Source organism: Sorex fumeus, unplaced genomic scaffold (genome assembly GCF_029834395.1).
Source record: "Sorex fumeus unplaced genomic scaffold, SorFum_2.1 ptg000024l, whole genome shotgun sequence".
NCBI classification, from domain to species: domain Eukaryota; kingdom Metazoa; phylum Chordata; class Mammalia; order Eulipotyphla; family Soricidae; genus Sorex; species Sorex fumeus.
The window spans coordinates 41,522,583-41,542,278 of NW_026606081.1; the positions used below are offsets into that span (position 1 = coordinate 41,522,583).

Consider the following 19,696-nt stretch of genomic DNA (forward strand, 5'->3'; position numbering starts at 1 on the left):
CTGATAAATAATTCAAGTAAAACCAAACCATTTAGGGATGGTCAACTCATTAGAAAAATCTTAATGCAGAGATCCTTTGCCTCTCTAGTTAGACTGATTCCAGTATTTGATTTTCTGGGGCACGATTGTGAATGGAATTTTTTCCATGTCACTTTCCTCTCTCTCATTATTTGCGTATAGGAAGGCCATGGAATTTTGGGCATTGATTTTATAGCCTGCAACTTTACTGTACAAGTCTATTGTTTTTAGGAGTTTCTTAGTAGAGGATTTGGGGTCTCGAGATACAGTATCATATCATCTTTAAATAGTGAGAGCTTGATTTCTTCCTTTCTTATCTGGATGCCTTTAATGTCTTTTTCTTGCCTAATCACTATTGCAAGTACTTCCAGTACTATATTGAACGGAAGTGGTGATAGTGGGCATCCTTGTCTTGTCCCTGATCTTAGAGGAAAGGCCCTTAGTTTTTCCCCATTGAGGGTAATGCTTGCCATGGGTTTGTCTAAGAGGCTTTGACTATCTTGATGCGAATGTGGCAAGAAAGGGACTCTTCTTCACTGCTGGTGGAAATGCCAACTGGTCCAGCCCTTTTGGAAAACAGTATGGACGATTCTCAAAAACTTAGAAATTGAGCTCCCATTTGATCCAGCAATACCACTCCTGGGAATATATCCTTGGAGAGGCAAAAAAAGTATAGCCGAAGTGACATCTACACTTCTATGTTCATTGCTGCATAGTTCACAATAGCCAAAATTCGGAAAAAATCTGAGTGCCTGAGAACAGATTATTGGTTAAAGAAACTTTGGTACATCTATACAGTGGAGTACTATGCAGCTGTTAGAGAAGATGAAGTCATGAAATTTACATACGAATGGTAATTACATACAAATAATAGTTACATAAATTTACATACATGGAAAGTATCATGCTAGGTGAAATGTGTCAGAAAGAGAGGGACAGATATAGAAAGATTGCACTCATCTGGGGAATATAAAATAACAAAATAGGAGATCAACATCCTAGAATAGTCAAGATAAGTTACAGGAGGTTGACTCCATGGCTTGATGGCCAGCCGCACATGCTAGGGGAAAGGGCAGCTCAAACAGAGAAGGGAACACCAAGCCAAGGGTATTGGGCGGATTCTTCCAGGATGGGAGATGCATGCTGAAAGTAGATTATAGACCGAACATGTTTGCCACTCAATGCCTCTTTTGCAAACCTTAGGTTCCCAAAGGAGATAAGAACAAAAGGGAATGCCCTGCCACAGAGGCGGGATGGGATGGGGGTATGGGAGGGATGGAAGTGTTACTGGGACCATTGGTGGTGGAGAATGGACACTGGTAGAGGGATGGGTACTCGATCATTGTATGACCAAAACCCAACTATAAAAACTTGTAAGGTCAACAACTGTACCACATGGTGTTTTGCTAATAAAAAATTTAAAAAAAGAAATAAAAGGTAAAGGTAAAGGTAAAGGCCCTCCCGTTGTTCATCGATTTGCTCGAGCGGGCCCAGTAACGTCTCCATTGGAGATTTTGTTGTTACTGTGTTTGGCATATCGAATACATCACGGGTGGCTTGCCAGGCTCTGCAACCTGGCAACTGTACCACGTGGTGTTTTGCTAATAAAAAATTTAAAAAAAGAAATAAAAGTATCTTTTTAATAAAATTTTTTAAAAAAGAAAAATCTTAATGCAAATTTGGCAAGGAATTTTTAATTACTCAGTTTTTCTACAGTCAAGGAATATATAAAATAATATGTCACTAAGTAAAAGGCCCTCCCGTTGATCGTCGATTTGCTCGAGCGGGCCCAGTAACGTCTCCATTGGAGACTTTGTTGTTACTGTGTCTGGCATATCGAATACTCTCGGTAGCTTGCCGGGCTCTCCGAGAGGGGCGGAGGAATCGAACTCGGGTCGGCCATGTTGGCCGCGTGTAAGGCGAACGCCGCCCTACCCGAATATATCACTAATGCATACAAATTATAAATAATTTAAAATGAAGAGCCTGGCAATTAACTGCATTGAAATATTCCTCTAACTTTATATTTTGAGACAAAATTTAATATTTTCTCTTATTTATTTTTCAGTAAACTATCACTAAACTCTAGTATAATTGTATAGAGGAAGAGGCAATCTGAAATTCCAGACTGACAAAAAAATCAATACAATGTTTTATTTGGAAAAGTCTAAATGGGCAAATTAATTCTGAAAACAGATTTTGAGGAAAATACTTTCAAACACAAGTTATAAACATGATAATGTCAAATCTCCTTTATAAAATGTTATTTAAAATTGACCAGAAAACTACAATCTATCATCCTGCTCACCGTACGCTTATAACCAAAGGTTATAATAGTGTCTATCAGAACAGAGAAATGACATGACTTTTTTTACAGGAAAGTAATAGAATTCTTTGGTGAAGTTTGTTCCAATTAAAAATGGATCAAAAGACAGTTATATTCTTGAAAGGTATTATTTTTTATTACTTTTGATCAAATTACAGTTACATAAGTATCATTTACTGAACATAATTTAATGACTTTGATTAGCCTGCTAACTGCAGAAATAAACTAAAAGATAATACAAGGATCAAGTTGAAAAAATCATGCATAAATTTTCAGTATAATTTCAGTATAATTTTATGGAAAAATATGGCATCATTTGGACAGGAAGACACAGACTTAGGAAGACATGATTTAAATTTACATAAAAATAATTAACACCATTAAAATGGCAATATGTCTTTAAACATCTCATCTCACTAATAATATAGAGACTGTATAGGATATTTAAATGATGCACAGAAAATATAATATGACACATTTCTGTTTTGTTTTCGCGCCAACTTATTGTATTATATTCATTGAATGGTCGGTTACTTCACACTCTGTCTCCCCAGTTTTATCAGTATCATACATTAAAATACAAAATTTAGGGAATGACCATTGCACAGTTCATGGAAATGAAAGTGACAGAGTGCAAAATTGTTCAAGCATACTCAAATACCCCTCACATCTGAATCCTTTCCTGACCTTTGACCCACTACTCCCAGAGTTCTCATTTACTTTAAGAAGCCAGGTTGGACAAAAGTGCACATAAAGCATCTTTGCTAAAATCACACCAGAGAGAAAAACCAACTATTAAAATAAATCATATGAATCAACTCAGCATATTTTTACTATAGTTTTATTCCAAACTATATATTATGCTTGGTTTGATTGTTTTAAAACTTCATATTATTTTAGAGGGCCTTATAAAATTATTGCTATTACAGGAAGATTTTTAAAGATGCTGCCATTAAGTTACTATTTTTTTTAAAAAAATCCATTTCTACATATCCATTTAGACAGCTAACCTACATACTGTTGTTTCATAAACCTGAAAACATGCTATAATTTCTTTTTTACACTTAAAGATCATAGTCACAAGGAATTGAACAAACAGAACTAGTCATAAGGAGTTGAAAAAGTGGATTTATTGATTGCATGAAAATATAGCAGATATGAAAAAATATATGGTGCACTGCCTTACAAGAATGGAGGAGAATTATCTTACAAGATATTATCTTACAAGATATTATCTTACAAGAATTATCTGAAATTTTTCAAATAAAATCTGTAAAGTGATTGCTGAATTACCCAGTGCACTAATGGTTTTAAGAGGATATGGATAATTTTGTTCAGGGAATGTGATGGTGAAGATTCTGACATTGCTAAAGTGCCTAAGCTGAATAAACACCTCAAAGCTTTTTAAAATTCTAATTATATAGTGAGAGACAGCAGCTAAAACAAACTCAAAGAAAGAAAAATGAGATAAAACTTTCAGTGTTCAATAAAATCTTATTAGAATAGAAGTTTAATGTTCTTTTCAATTATCCCCACGTAGGGGTTTTTGCCCATAATCCAGTTTTCTATCTTACTCCTAACACACTGAATTCAGCACTTCAGATGGTGGTAAGTATGTAGGAGATCCTTCAAAAATATTTGCTTACTTTGTAATTGAATTATAATCTATATTGAATACCAGTAAATACATATTAAAAACACAAAGGATTCTGATGTACAACTAAGGTTCAGAATATACACACTCTCTCTATATACATACATATACATATATGTATATGTATACATGTATACGCACATATGTGTGTGTGTGTGGCTTGGGGGCCACACCCTCAAATGTTTAAGAGTTACTCCTGGCTCTGCCCTCAGGAATTACTCTTGGGTATGCTCAATGAACCATAAGAGATGCTGGGGATTGAACCCTTGTCTTCTGCATGCAAGACAAATGCTCTACCCACTGACTATCACTCTGGCCCCTCAAAAACACTGTTTTAAAAAATAACACCATGTTTTTATTTGATGATGTGTAAAACATATAATCACTGGCTATCAATACACAGCAAAATTATACAATATTGTCAATTATTACAGTTTGTCTTTTGGAAGAACTACTTCAAAATTTTCATTCTTAGAAGACAATCTGAATGAGGATTTGAAATTTAATAGCTGGAGGAAGAGTTGCTACCCATTGATTTGTTTGAACAGTGTCGAGGTAAAATACTCTGATTTCTTATTTAAGGAGAGCCAAATCAACTGACTCCACTGTCCATATTTCCACTGAGAATAATATATAGTATAAATAGATAATAGATTTATGAACTTTGTCCAGAAAAGCTGACTCAGTTTTCATCTTCAACTTGAAGTATTTTATCCTATTCACAATATGTAATTATAACTGTGTATATGCATGTGTATGTGTGTAGGGGGCAAAGAGAAAGGTAAAAGATGACAAATGGAAAGTGTAGAAAGAGGAGCACAGGGCTGAGGATCTGATCTACAAATTTCTGTGTTCTGACCTGATGTCTGGGAAAGAATACTTGTATAGACCGTTTTCCCTACCCTAGGTATTTCCAAGTTCTAGACAATTATAATTTGCAGATGGGCTCTCTGCATTTTTGTTATGGAAGAACACACATCCTTTTTTTCTTTCCAAGCAATTAGAATAGCAGCAGTCATTGCACAAAAATTCAGTTTTTAATATATCAATGAAGAGGTATTAAAGAGGAACAGGGACTGGGATAACAAGTTAAAGTTAATTAAATGAATACAACTAAGAGTGCGCACTGTCTATTCATGGATTTTTTATTGCTGTTTGGTTTGGTTTGGGGGCAATATACAGTGGTGGTCAGGGTTTACTCCTGGCTCTGTGCAGAGGATCAACCCTAGTGGTGCTTAGCTAGGGATTAAATCAGTCAGTGCGTGAAAGGCACCACTGTAAAATCTCTACAGTCTCTTATTCATGAAGTTTGCATTATGGATGCATAAAATGGGATAGCTAGAGTTTTAAATTCCTAGATTTGGGGTTAAAGCAGGTAAGGCATTTGCCTTGCATGAGGTCGACCCCCAGGTTTGATCCCTGACATCCCATATGAATCTCCAGGAGTAATTCCTGAGTGCAGAGCTAGAAGCAACCCCCAAGCATCGCTGGCTGTGGCCTAAAAAAAAGCAACAGTAATAACAAAAACTCTAGATTTTTCTTGTCTTTGTAGTACAGAAAAGAGAAAATAAAAATGAAAATCTTCTAATAGGAATAGAAATACAACTTGTATTATGGGCATTTTATATGCTTTCAATCAAATAGGGAAAATAGGTGCCTAAACTTTCTAAAATATCTTATTAAAATATCAGATTACTTTACAGTCACAAGGTGCAATTACTTCTTCTAATAATTGTAGTATCCCTTTAAGTTGTCCGAGTGATAATTTGATAAATTTCAAGGTCTAAATTAAATATGTTCCAGCAACGAGAAGAGTTGCTTTGTGCTTAAAGATATTATTCCAATGAGCATTGAGATGGACAGGATTATTCCTGCAGCAGTATGAATGGCAATGTAGCTCAGAACAGAGGATAAAGCTTCATTAAAGCTTATGAAGGCACTGTCAAGAACAATACCACATAGCCATTATATTCCATTTTCAGCATTTTACAGAATTTAAGGATTCTTAGTCCTGAATTTTTATCATCCATTACTCAAAGAGGTTTAATAACCCTCCCTGCCCAGAGAAAGATACATTGTCAAAATCTTTTAAAAATCCATAACCAGAAAATCCTTCAATTTTGTGTTAAGGGTTAGACTACAGGAGTAACCAATTTGTCACTTAATGCAAAGGTGCGATGGTTGCAGTTGAATTCATCTTTGAAATAAAAGCACATGAAGCCAGGAATTGACTGCAAATTAGAGCTAATTATGATAAGAGCTTCAACATTATTATAGTAGCAAGTAGCTAAGTCCAGAAATTAAATATAAATATGTCAATGAGCTAATGCAGAATTTGCAAATCTAAATTAACAAGCAAGTTTCCATTATCATAACTAAATTTGACAGGTGAGCATAATCCAAATGACAATCTTGCAAATATAAAGATGCAAAAAATATTCTCTAAATCAATAAAGCAACTCCTGATTAATCTGCTCATCAGCTCACTGGAGCAGGATAATTGTTATCTTATAGTTTATGTTTTGAATGATTTTATTTACTTTGGAGAGAGTTAGAATTTAAGTAACTTTTAGGTATAAGCCATACTTATTCTCTTAATGTTTCTTAAGCAACTCCATCATTTGGCAATCATTATATAATCTGCATTCATGAATGTTCGTGGGCTATATCTAAATTTATGTGTATGCTTGAATCACTTGCTTTTATTTACAAGTACAATATCGGTTGAGAAGTGCAGATATTACATGCTGATAAATTTGGAGCATATTTATTTATCTGTATGTATTATAAAGTATATGTACTTATGTTGGAGAAAGCATGACCTTAGTTACTATAGGTGTAAGGACTGTTGGTTCATTTCCTTTTGCAGAGTCTTATTCTTTGGTGTTTTCAGTTGCTAAGGGATAGTTTACATTTCAGTACTTCAGTTTTCTACTTTAAATATCAAGAATACTTTCTACTTTAACATAGGCCGTCCTTATTCTCACAAGTCCATCTCATGAATATGCTAAGGAGCACTTAAACACCAATATAATGTTCAGTCCCCCCACCTGACTGGTAGGTTGGGGTATATGTGTTAAAAACAGGAAAAGCGGGGGTTGGAGTGAAAGTCCAGCGGGTGGGGCATTTGACTTGCATGCAGTTACCAGGGTTTGATTCCTGACATTTCATATGGTCCCCTGAGGGCCACTAGGAGGAGTAAATCTTGAAGGCAGAGCCAAGAATAACCCCTAGTATAACAAGGTGTGCCCCCCCCCAAAAAAAAAGTGTGTGTGTGGGGGAACAGAAAAAGGAAATGCATGTTTTTAAAATTGGGGCAAAAGACAGTGTTACAGTTGTCTATTGTTTCCTACAACATAATCGCTTAAGATGTAGCATGCCAAATTAATTAACAACTTTCTTTGTCCTATTAAACATGTAGACACATTTCCCCTCCTAAATTATGCATTGTCTACCATAAAATCCTAGGAAGAAATTCAGAAACCAATTGCATGGATTCATATTTTAGGGATATAAGAATTTTAAAGCATTTGTAAGTAATTTATCAAGGTATGTATTAGATTACAACCATAGACTATGGACTTGTCACAGAATTTGATTCCCTTCTATAGTCGATAGAAGTTTCAGAAACTCTCCCAGTAACTATTATGGAGAAATGTTTGGAAAAGTTGGAAAAGTCTTAAAGTCCATTGATTATAATGATGATGACGGTGATTATTATTATTATTATTAGTGTCTTGTTATTATTATTATTTGCTTCCACAGTGATTCTGTAATCTATTTTTAAGTAAAGAAAGTTCTGAGTTCCCAATACAAATGAACTGCAATTTTAATGTGGGGAAAGAAGGAGGAAAATAGGCACATAAAAATATGCAAAGGTATTTACAATGGAACCATGTATTAATTACTGAAATACATAATTATCTAAAAACCAAATAAATTGCAGGTATAAAAATTACACATGTTCTAGCGTAGTTACTTCAAAATACTTCAGAATACTCATAATAGAATTCTAATATATGAGTGAGCAGTTAGTAGAAAATGTACATGCTTTAATTTTCTCATCATTAAAAACTTGCTGGTCTTTAAAATTTGAAATATTAGACTTTGGCACAGACTGTTGAGGTAAAAAAAAAACTAACATATCTACAAATTATAATGTTGTCATCCACTTTTATTTTTAATTTTATTTTGGAGGGGGGGAGTATATTTGTGCCACACCTGGTGGTGCTTAGGGCTTACTTTTGGCACTGTGCTCAGAAAAGACTCTTGGCAGACCTTATGTGGTATTGGGGATGGAACTGGGGTCAGTTGTGTGTTAAGGAAAGCTCCCTAACTCTTTTCTACCTTCTACTACCTTTCTGTTTTGTTTTCCACGTTTGAAGAAGCTTGTAAGAGTTTATTAGACTTCATTCTTATCAACTAATACTGTTGTCATTATGATGATAGTTATCTAAATCTTTCTATTGTATATAAAGAAAATGACATGTATATTTATACCTAAGTAAAGTATAATACTAGTGAAATAGTAGTTGGCAGACATTTCTACTAACTTGCTGACAAATTATTTTGTGATTAGTATTTTCTAGTCTAATATTTAGGTTTAAAACAGATATTTTAATATCTCAAATATGAAAATAAGTGATAATTGCGAATTTCCTCTTGAGTCATATACTCATTTATGTTTATGATTGTGCTGGAAAAATACCATTAATTTTAAAAGACAGAAAACCTTTAAAATAAGATGTGCATGGTACAACTAAATGTGTTCAAGTATTTCAGAGACATTGAAAGAATGTAGTACATTACTTCAAACTCTTTAGTTTATCTTCTGGAGAATACAAACAATATTTTTAGTATGTTTACCTATTTTTTTGTTGCTAAACACAAAATGAAGAAACATATGCTCATCTTTGTATGCATGGGCCTTAAGGTAGGGAAATATAGTAATTTTTTTAGTTATGGTATTTACATTAAATTCTAAACATAATGTTTTCCCCTTAATATTATTTTAAATATCTTACAAAGGAAATGGCATTTGGTCTTTCACTAGCAAAAGTTGGAAAACATATACTTTTTAAAGTCTTCTTAAAAAATTTGATTGAATAGATCAAAATTCATTAACATTGAGAAGTTTTCAACTTTAAATGGCAGTTCTTGCTTTCAGTTTAAGAGTGATAGAGGCTGAGGAAATAGTAAAATCCAGTTCAAACTTATTCATTTTCCTCTTTTAAATCTTAGCTTGTTTCCATGCCATTTAAACCTTTTTCTGTCAATAATTTCATAAGCCTTTTCAAACCTGACCAGTAATTAAATGTAAAAATGCATTCAGACATTTTAAAAATACTTTTAAAGTCTAAAGAATAATAATTTTGAAAAAAAATAAAACTTTGAAAGACTGAGTTTGGTCCAATTTAACCCAAAGCTATACCATGTGTTTGCACTTAGAAACAAGTTAATGCATGATAATTTTAGGTAAAAATTTCATTTAAAACTATTCACAACTAGTGAATGTATTATATTAAAATCATTAATTTATAAATATAAAAACAATCAATGCTTACTTTATAGAAACTACATAATAGAATTTAAAATTAAAATCTTTTCTACTTACTATTGGAGTTGAGTTTGAATTCTTGAATGGAAAACAATTCTTATTAAAAACCCCTCATAAAACCATTACTGTTTTCATTAAGTTCATTTTTAAAAATGCAAATACTTTAATTCCATTGAATTTTATGCTCTCATTCTGAATAAAATATAAAAGTTCTACTGAATTTTTGATTAATTTTATCAAAACATTAAACATAATTAGGTACAGACGAATAAGCAGATATTAAAGGTCTGACAAAAACAAGAATGCTGGTTTGAATTTATCAGTGCTCAGCTATAATTAAGACTACATAGCAATAGCACATTTTAATTTCTTATTTACTAATTTTTGGTTTGGGACCCACACTCGGCTGGGTTCAGGTCTTATTCCTGTGCTTTGTGCTCAAGAATCACACCTGGTGGGACTCAAGGAAGCATGTGGGGTGCCAGGGATTGGACCCGAGTAATTCATATAATTTTCTTGCCCATTGGACTATATCTAACAGCCCTAGCTATAGCACATTTTAAAACAATAATGTGTTACTGATTTTACTTTATTCATAGAGATACAAAATTTAAGAAAAGTAGATTTTGTATAGGATTTGGTCATTTAAGTCATTTGCCTTCAATTTCCAAGGAGGGAAATTTAGTATTTAGATAATGATTTCATAATCCAAACAATAAAGATTTTTTTTATTTTAATCTCCTGACTTGAAATGTTTTTGTTATAATGTAAGTTAGTGCAACAGTGTTTGTTTGTAAAATACTTTGTCAGTATTGGGTGAATTTTCCAATAATTAGCTGATTATTTTTATATTTTAATTCTAGCATAAGAAAATAATCTTTATTGATTTTTATTTTCTTCAACTTTGCCTTATTTTCCTTTATGAAGTTTTCTGTACAATTTTACTTGTTTATAATTCATATCACTGAGTTAAAAATTGAGAATTCAAATATATTTTCACTTGTACTATTGTGAGATATTATATAACAAACACAATGATTGTAATACTTGCACTTATATTATTTACTACGAAAGAACAAATAATACCCAATTTACATGAAACAGAATCCCCAGGATATATGTTTATTATGTACCTATTAAGAATTTTATTCTGTCTCGTGACTTTGCATAGCAAATCACAGTAAAACCTTCCCCAATACTGTTTTAATATTTCAGTGATCATTTGTACAATACACACGCGCATACTGACACACACCCCCACTCACATACCTATGGCAAAGAAAATCCTTCTGAATTGACCTTTCACTTTTGCTTGCTTCCAGAGACTTAATCTTACTGCTGATGAATATCTTCATGCCTAAGAATTTTATAGATAACCCAGTAGAAAATATTAAAAATCAAAAAAGCTAACGGGAAACAGGCTCGAGAAATGGTGTCAATCTTCTTGGCTCGGTCGACAAAAACTTTTCTCATTTCCTCTGGGCTTTTTGGCATTACCTGGACAGGATGGTTGGGGCCTTTTGGGGTCACACCATCCTTTGCTTGCAGACACGGTCCCATTCCATAAGCTGTGAAGCTGAATCGACTTTCCCTTACCTCATCATCCTGTAACAAAAAATGGATTAGAAAATCTATGAGTAGCAGAGTAAAGCGATGCAAGAGAATATCATATTGATTATGATTTTTCATTATGATTGCTGATATTATTATAATAAGAAGGTAACTGGAAGCACATAAAGATGAGTTTTTCTTTATTGCCATTTGAACATCATTTATTCCACTGGATTACAAATATGTGCCCATTAATAAATTTTCTACGATCAAATATTTTAGTGAAAAATTTTTGGTATTGTCTACACATTAGAATAGCAAAATTAATTGAGCAACACATTTAGTGGGAAACATTATATAAATGATCATGTACTAGATTATGTTATACTATGTACTTCAATGTAAATTGTAAATATGTCAGAAGGAAAACAATCAGGGTCATTGACTGAAGTTTTCTTTTCTGTTGAGACAGACATTGTTATTTTTGTTCTCTGCAATATCAAATTCCTTAAAGTCTATATCAGAACAGGACTTGGCTTTTGTTATCCTTACTGCTAATTCTGCTTTTATCTAATGTACTTTGAAGATTATTCTAATTTACATTCAATTACTTGTCATGTACATTAGTTAGGTGGAATTATGAAAGAAAAATGTCAGTTTATTTGTTATTCATAAAGGTGATGTTTTCTCGTAACTTTTGTTAAGTGTATTTCTCATATATATGTACATATGTGTATACATATATAATGCCAAAATTTAAAGGACAAATTTTCTAATAAAAATAATTAATGAAATATGTTCATGACAGGAAAACATGGTTTTTAAAAGCTTGCAACAAAATACATTAATGAATTATGACAATGCATTTATTTAGAGTACAACAGTAGAAGTTGTCAGTTAATTTTATTTTTTTTGCTACTAAAATTAAAAATATAAAAGACGGCATTTGAAAAAGTAGTTATATCCCTGAAAGTAATTTTTGGTGGTAATATTAGAGAGAAAATTAATTTACTAATTGATTTAACTCTTGGAAAAATTATCTTAGCATTATGAAAGCAGAGATCAATAGACTTTCACTAAATACACTATAATCTTGCAAAATTATAAAATATAATTTTTTCAGTAGTCTTTAATAAGAAAATTTATTTATACTGGTCTTTCATAGAAATTTTAGGGCTAAACTATTGTTTGCTTTAATTTTTCTTTATCTTGAATAAAGTATATATATTATAAATTCAGCTAGTCTTATATAAGTGAAAAAAATTCATCTTTATAATTTAGTAAATCATGCTGGCATTTGTATTTCAGAAGGAAAATGTGCATCTCCTGGAAAATATGTAAAATTTTTGTGTGCAAACTATCAGAATTTTAGTCTTTCAAACTATAATATTTAAAAATATGTATTTTAAAATATTAGTGCCTCTGAAGAGGACAAAGCATAACTCAATGAGCATATACAATGAAGTATTTTCATATTAATTTAAGAAGCTGGAACACTGATTACCAAAAAAAAAAAAACCAAAAAGCTAAGAATTTAGTTCTAAGCTTCTGTGTTAGCAAAAGGAGAATCCATCATGTTCTTTTGTAGTCAATGTTATGTAGAATTTATTTCATTTGCACCTTTAAAGACTCTCAAATGATCATGACAAAATTCAGACATTTAAGAGAAATCTATTTAGTGAACACCATTTTTCTCAACTGTGTTTTACCACATAACTGACTTTGAGTTAAGAGCAACCTTCGAGTAATTTCAGGATTACTGACAATGACCTCAACGTCCTCCAGCAATATTTCCTTTAATACAGGAGTTGCAGCTAAATGAGAATGTGGAGTGAGAACATTTACAGCGAAGGATGTTACCTGTGTTGTGTGCTTGGGCGACATGCAGCCAAATAGCAAAAAGGTTGGGTGGGAAACAGTCAGGCCACATGCAGCCAAATAGCAAAAATGTTTGGTGGGAAACAGTCCTCTGTAACAGGTGATCATATATGCCCTCACTTTGTTCAAACCATCTATAGCTACATGGCCCATGTGTTCCAGGAGCAAAGCAAGCTGGGCACTGGACTCTTGAGTAACTGCCCAGCACCCCAATGAAATAAGACATTGTATCTGATTGCTCTGACTCTGAAACTCCTCTAACACCACATAAATGTTCTAGTAGATGAAAGTGTCTGGAGTGTCTAAGAGATTAGTAGAATCTATATCCTCAGTAGCAGTGACAGAAACTGAGTTGGCTTTTAAGACTTGCTCAGATTCATTGTGACCAAATGTTCTGGTGAACATGAGACAGATGCTATGCTCTGAGTTTGGGGAGAAAACCCAGAAAAAGAGTGGAAGATGATTTAAGAGTGGAATATGAATGACATAAATATACACCTTGTTGAACTGACAATTGCTATCATGAGATAAAACTGAAGGAGATGTGGTCCAGGGTGCAAGTCTTTGTTTCCTATTGATTATCTTTGTGCAACAGAAATTGCTTAGGAGAAGAAAACTAGAACTGAGAGTAAGTAAGCAAATGCTGGCATCACTTGAGCTTAAGATGAAAGCAGAGAGGCTGGAGCAATAGTACAGCAGGTAGGGCATTTGTTTTGCACGCAGCCAACCTGGGTTTGATTCCCAGCATCCCGTATAGTCTCCCGAGCAACATCAGGAGTAATATTCCTGAGTGGAAAGCCAGGATTAACACCTGTGCATCGTTGGGTGTGACACAAAAAACAAAGAAAGAAAGAAAGAAAGAAAGAAAGAAAGAAAGAAAGAAAGAAAGAAAGAAAGGATGAAAGCAGAGTTCCAATTAGGTCACAGAAGGGCACTACCCTTAATCTTGATGTCAGTGCTCTGCAAACTTAGGTATGTGACTCTGGAGACTAGTGATTATAGTAGAACCGTGCTAAACAGGAATTAAATTCAGGCACATGTGTAATACCCCATTGTTGTTTTAGATTAAAAAATCAGCTACATTTTAACAATTTAAAATCAAATGATGAATTAAAATACTTTAAAAAATTTATAAAACTTATAAGATCCTTTAAAAAACACTTAAAAACTCTGCATGTCTTAAATGTTACTCAAATATTTACTTAAAGTAAAAATGGATATAGTTTACACTGTATTTTGATTTTGGACCCACAGCCAATGGTGCTCAGAGTTTACCCCGTCTCTGTGCTGAGATCTCTCCTGATGGTTTTTACAGGAACCGTATGTGGTACCAGGGATTGAATCCAGGTCAGCAGTTTGTAAGGCAAAATCTTTAGCTGCTGTGCTCTTTTTCTGGCCTCACATTCTTTATTTCATAGTGAGTTATTAAATTGGCATTTACAATATTTCAATTCAGGTTTCTTATTTGTAATGCTCAGTAGTAGCCACAAGGTCCTTGGTTATCATACTGGACAAAAAAAAAAAATTTCAGGATAAAGGACCTGAGGCACTTTGTTGAGATGTACCCTCAGAAATATGGGCAATTTACACTCTCTAGGAACTTATGGTTAGTTGACTAACTGATCATTATTTATTTTTGCATGGTTAAGCATGAAAAGCACTGGTATGAATGTTCTCTCTCAAATTGATACCATCTTTACATTCAGGAATTGTTTGGTTGGGGCCTAATCAAGCACTCTCTTGGGGTGGGTGAAGCTTGTTGTGGTGTGACCCTATGCTGAGAAAAGAAGTACCTGATTCTTTCCTTGCTGTGAAATAGAATGCCCCTTTAAAGAAGTAATCATTCTAATGGTAGTAGCATAAGAAGGCAAGAATTAAAAATAGAATGAAGATCAAAGCAGAGGTGACATAAGAACAGAGGCAGAGGACTATGAACACTTTGGTAGCTGTGATGTACATAACGGTGAACATCAATACCATAAACTTTATATAGTTATGACATTGCCTATAGTAGAAATTTTTAAAAATTTTAAAAACAAGCCCATTCAAACCCAATCCTGAGACCTAATTGCTGGTAGACACAGTGATAAGGGGAGTCCCTCAGACATGGGTTCTCTCTGCACCTTCCATCTGGGGGTAGGTAGGGAGGGAAGAGGGTAGATGTGATACATAAGCACACTTAGGCTAACAGATGCCATGCTGGGTGTCACTGATGGAGAAATAAAATCTAAGCAATTCAGAAGAAAGATCATGCCTAGAGGTTCTTCAGTCTCCTCGTCCTCTTAAAGTGGTTGCTAAGATATAGAACGAACAGAGTGAAAATTAGAGGATTTCTCTGAAAGATTTCCTGGCACACCATTACCAGCTGGGAGGCAGGAAATCTGTTTCAGTTCCGGCAGCTGCTTCCCTTAAGGAACGCTGCAAATCTGCTTCTTTCTGAAGTAAAGCCAATGGGAACAATAACAAAAGAAACCAGGTGGCTGAATTTGGCCCACCTGTCCAGGCCATTGAAACCACGGAGGTCAACGGAAAGCCAGGATCTCCTTTCCCCGTGAGGAGAGGGTTTCCATGGTAATGGTAAGATTAGAGTTGGTCAGAACTGGGGGACACATTTGGGGACATCATTGCTTGGCAGCACGCAGTGCCCAGAGATGGTGCTGTAGAATTAGAAGGCACTGCTAAGATTAAGAGAGAAGCTGATGGGTCAGAGGCAGGGGAGTGGTGCTTTGGAGTAGATATTATACTGTGGTTCAAAAAAATATGTGCAATTAAGAGTACAAGAGCCTTAGATCTATTCAAGAGGGGCACTGCGTTCTGGCAAATGGATACATTTTCGAAAAGGAAAGGATGTGACTACTGAATAAGGGACATTGCTATGAAGGGCTTTTGTTTAATCTTGGGCAGTTGTTTATTAGTTCAGTGATAATTGCATGCACTGTGGTGGCAATCTCAATGATTGCAGAAAATTTCCTTTATGATATCTATTAAATTATACCAGAATGATAACAAGAACTCCCTGATCTGATTAGGAAACAGGGTGTTAGCTTCTTATTAATTTTCTCTAGGCTGGATCTGTTGGGTATTTAGTAAAGAGAATATGCCATACAACCTGACTGCTGACCACTTAGATTTACTGTGAAGTCCTTTTGCACCTTTCACCATAGTGGATCTGGTGAAGACTATCTAAGTTTCAGAGAATAAAGAGATGAGTATGTGACAGAATTGACTAACGCTTACCTTTCCATCTCAATCTAAAAATAAGTGAAATACAAAGCCAGGTAAGTGACTCAAACTGCAGCACACATGCCCTGACAGTGTGTGAGAAATTGTGGTTAATCCCTAGAATTTCAAGGAGCCCCAAACACCATCTGGAGTAACTCTGCCCATGGAATGGTACCCAACATTTGCAAGGAAAGAAAAATCAAGCACTCACTATTATGGCTTCATGAAGAGTAAGCCAAATAATAAGCTTTAAATTGTTGCTTTCTAAAACTTGAATTCTACAGCTTAGTGTCAGAAACTGAAGAGTTAGTTTAGGAAATTAGGTTCATGGGACTGCCAAAAGAAATTTGGTTAATGACAAATGGAACTTTCCTTTCCTGGGGAAAAAGGGAGAGTTGGAAATTAGTGGCACATGAAAAAGCACATGAAAGAACTAAGGAGAGTAGACCATCCCCTTCAGTGCTACTTCACTGAAGCAAGGTAAGCGAGGTAAACCTCACCAGAGACAACTGACAATCCAGAAGAGGAAAACCTCTGCGTTCTCTTATAGATGTTTATAAGGAAATAGGTTGTGGCACTAATACAAATCTGGTAGATTCATTTGAGATTTCCTTTGACCCTACTCTATATATTATCTGGACAAAAGAAAGAATTCGAAAGGATATGAAGGACTAATAGTCAAATTTGGAACAGCGTAAATTAACTATAGTTATCAAACAATAGATTAAATTCACTTCCCTAGAGTCATAAAACCCATAGACTCTAGGAAAATCTGCTACCATGATATACATAAATGAATTTCTAGGGGAAAAGTTTAACAGTAGTAGCCGAAAGTGGCTACTGGGATTCTAGGTTCAAAAACTCTGATGCTATCGGTGGTCTAATCTATTTGAACAAGGAGTGACATTTTCTTGATTGCTGGTAAAATAGTGCCCTAAAGTGAAGGGATCTGAAAATCATGAAATTAGTTTAGGTCTATTGCTATCATATCATGGGTAATTCCATAATGCCATTCCAGCTTAAAGACCCTGACAAAATAAAAATTGTATATTCAGGAGCATACTCAGGGATATCATTGGGATTTGGGAAAATCCTATCTATGGAAAATGTAGCCTAGCAGTGAAGCTATGATGGAATCTCTGGTAAGTTATTCAGAATAGTACAAATCTCTTCATCATCTTCCTACTGAGGCACAAAGTAAACCCCGTGGGTCACCAATGGAAATGCCTGTTCACGAGGTCCAGACTCAAATTACAATGTCTGCCTTGGAAACAGTAAAAGTAAGTTGACAGCTGGACTGACATGAGAACAAAATGTCACTATCAAAAGAACTATCTTTTCCCTCAGAGCAATGTGGATAGATATTTTAAGATTCTTGTGCCCTCACTAATGGCCTTACCTTAGACTCAGGCAAATGGGTCCTTGTTAAATGGTCCAGTTAAAAATATCCCAGGAGGGCTGGAGTGATAGCACAATGGATAAGGCCTTGCAAGCAGCCGACCCAGGTTCGATTTCCAGCATCGCATGTGGTCCTCTGAGCAACGCCAGGAGTAATTCCTGAGTACAGAGCCAGGAGTAACCCCTGCGCATCACCGGGTGTGACCCAAAAAGCTGTCACTGTCACTGTCATTGTCTTCCTATTGTTCATCGACTTGCTTGAGTGGGCCCAGTAACATTGTGAGACTTTTTGTTACTGTGTTTGGCATATTGAATATGTCACTGGTAGCTTGCCAGGCTCTCAGAGAGGGGCGGAGGAATCAAACCCGGGTCGGCAAGGCAAATGCCCTACCCACTATGCTATTACTCCAGCCCAAAAAAGAAAAAAAAATTTAAAAAATCCCAGGATAGGAGATGCAGTTCTTTACAGAAACTACAGGTAGAATCAAATTAAATCATGCTAAATTTGTCCCATCAGGTTGCTGGTTCAAAAAATTTGAGAGTGTCAAGTGCCCTAGTCTTAGACTGTCTCCAGATGTAACCACTGTAATTAGGCCCTGCAACTAGAGATGGATATAACTGTGACAGATCCTCTGTTCCCAGATATAAGCACTGTGATCAGGCCATGCAACTAGAGATTGGCAGAACTGTGACAGATTCTTCTGTGGCCCAAAGAAGCCTCTGATACAGTGAGCCTTTGTCCCGAATATTAATAAAGAGAAAACTGCTTGAAATTCGCCTTTGGGTTGGATCTCTTGAAGATAAGTGCTAACACAAAGCTGGCAGATGGAGTACTCGGGACTTTTGCCCATGGCTTCAGGAGAATTAAATGCATTTTGGCAGGAATAGCTTGTTAGTCCATTTGGGGCTTTGTTTATACTGTAACAGAAGCCACAGCTGAAAACACCATTTAATGATCTGGAACAAGCTTTTTTTTTTTTTTTAAATATCACTTTGGGGTCTTGAAACAGAATTTAAAACAAAGACATATATTTCAAGCTGGCTAGTGTATAAATGCTCAAGAGCCCAGTGTAGAAGGGTGTATCACATCCCATCTGTTAACCGACCAGGGGTTAGGTAGAAATTGGAATCACTAGTAAAAGTGTTTATTATTCAAGATAAGACGGTCAGGAGAGTGAAATACTGGCTTTCTCATTCACTGGAGGAGTATGTGGGTAGACTGGGCAGCTACACAATGACACCACTGTCCTCTCCACTTCCAGGTTTTCCTGCTTACTCAGTACAATGGCTGTGGGATCAACTATATTTACACTTTCCAGTGGAAGGGATTGTTACTATTACTCTTTATCTATTTCTTTAAAGGAGGAAGTCAGAGGTCAGAGCAACAGTAGAGCAAGTTAAGCACTTGCCTTACATGCAGCAGACCTAGATTTGAGTCCTGGCATCCCTGCAAAGCCAGGAGAAACCTCTGAGCATTGCCAGGTGTCTTCCGAAAACCCAAATGGGAAGGAAGGAAGGAAGGAAGGAAGGAAGGAAGGAAGGAAGGAAGGAAGGAAGGAAGGAAGGAAGGAAGGAAGGAAGGAAGGAAGGGAGGGAGGGAGGGAGGGAGGGAAGGAATTCCTTTCTGCCCCATGCAGGAGTGTGACTTCAGTAATGTCTCAAATAGCTGAACTGTATCAGCTGTTACTTCCTCTGCTTATCCTTTCCTGCAGTTCAGGACATGACATAGGAGCCAAAAGCTATTTCTGTCTCCTAAGTCTGTCACACGGTGCCTTCAGAACCCGCAGTCAGAATGTTTGGGTGCTCTAGTGAACACAGCAACTTCACATTTGAGTAGTGGCTTCCGTTAAAATGGCACATTTAAAAAATGTAAACTTAATCATTTTCATGGAGCATCGGTTCGTTGTAAGAGCTCGCAACAACTTGCAAAAAAGATCATCATTCTTTGTGTCTGTAACAGTGATATTTTTTAAGGGAAGGCGATGCTTCTAATGCCATAGTTCATATAACACCTGTCTTAGAATCTCTAGAGCATCTGCTAATCTAGTTTCCAAGAGCTTGACTGCAGAGATTTTGACTCAGGATCTATTAG

The 19,696-nt window shown here is 35.3% G+C and overlaps 1 protein-coding gene across 3 annotated transcripts in view; it reads right to left on the bottom strand.

Moving 5' to 3' along the window:
- Window positions 1–19,696, bottom strand: part of GLRA3 (glycine receptor alpha 3) — a 203,312-nt gene that overhangs the window by 3,299 nt on the left and 180,317 nt on the right. For 2 of the 3 annotated variants that reach the window (XM_056114224.1, XM_056114223.1), the window contains one exon: window positions 10,820–11,160. In XM_056114224.1, coding sequence (XP_055970199.1) covers window positions 10,888–11,160 — 273 coding nt within the window. In that variant the 3' untranslated portion in view covers window positions 10,820–10,887. Of the gene's footprint in view, window positions 1–10,819; window positions 11,161–19,696 lie in introns of those variants that run through there. The other variant, XM_056114225.1, reaches the window with a different exon arrangement.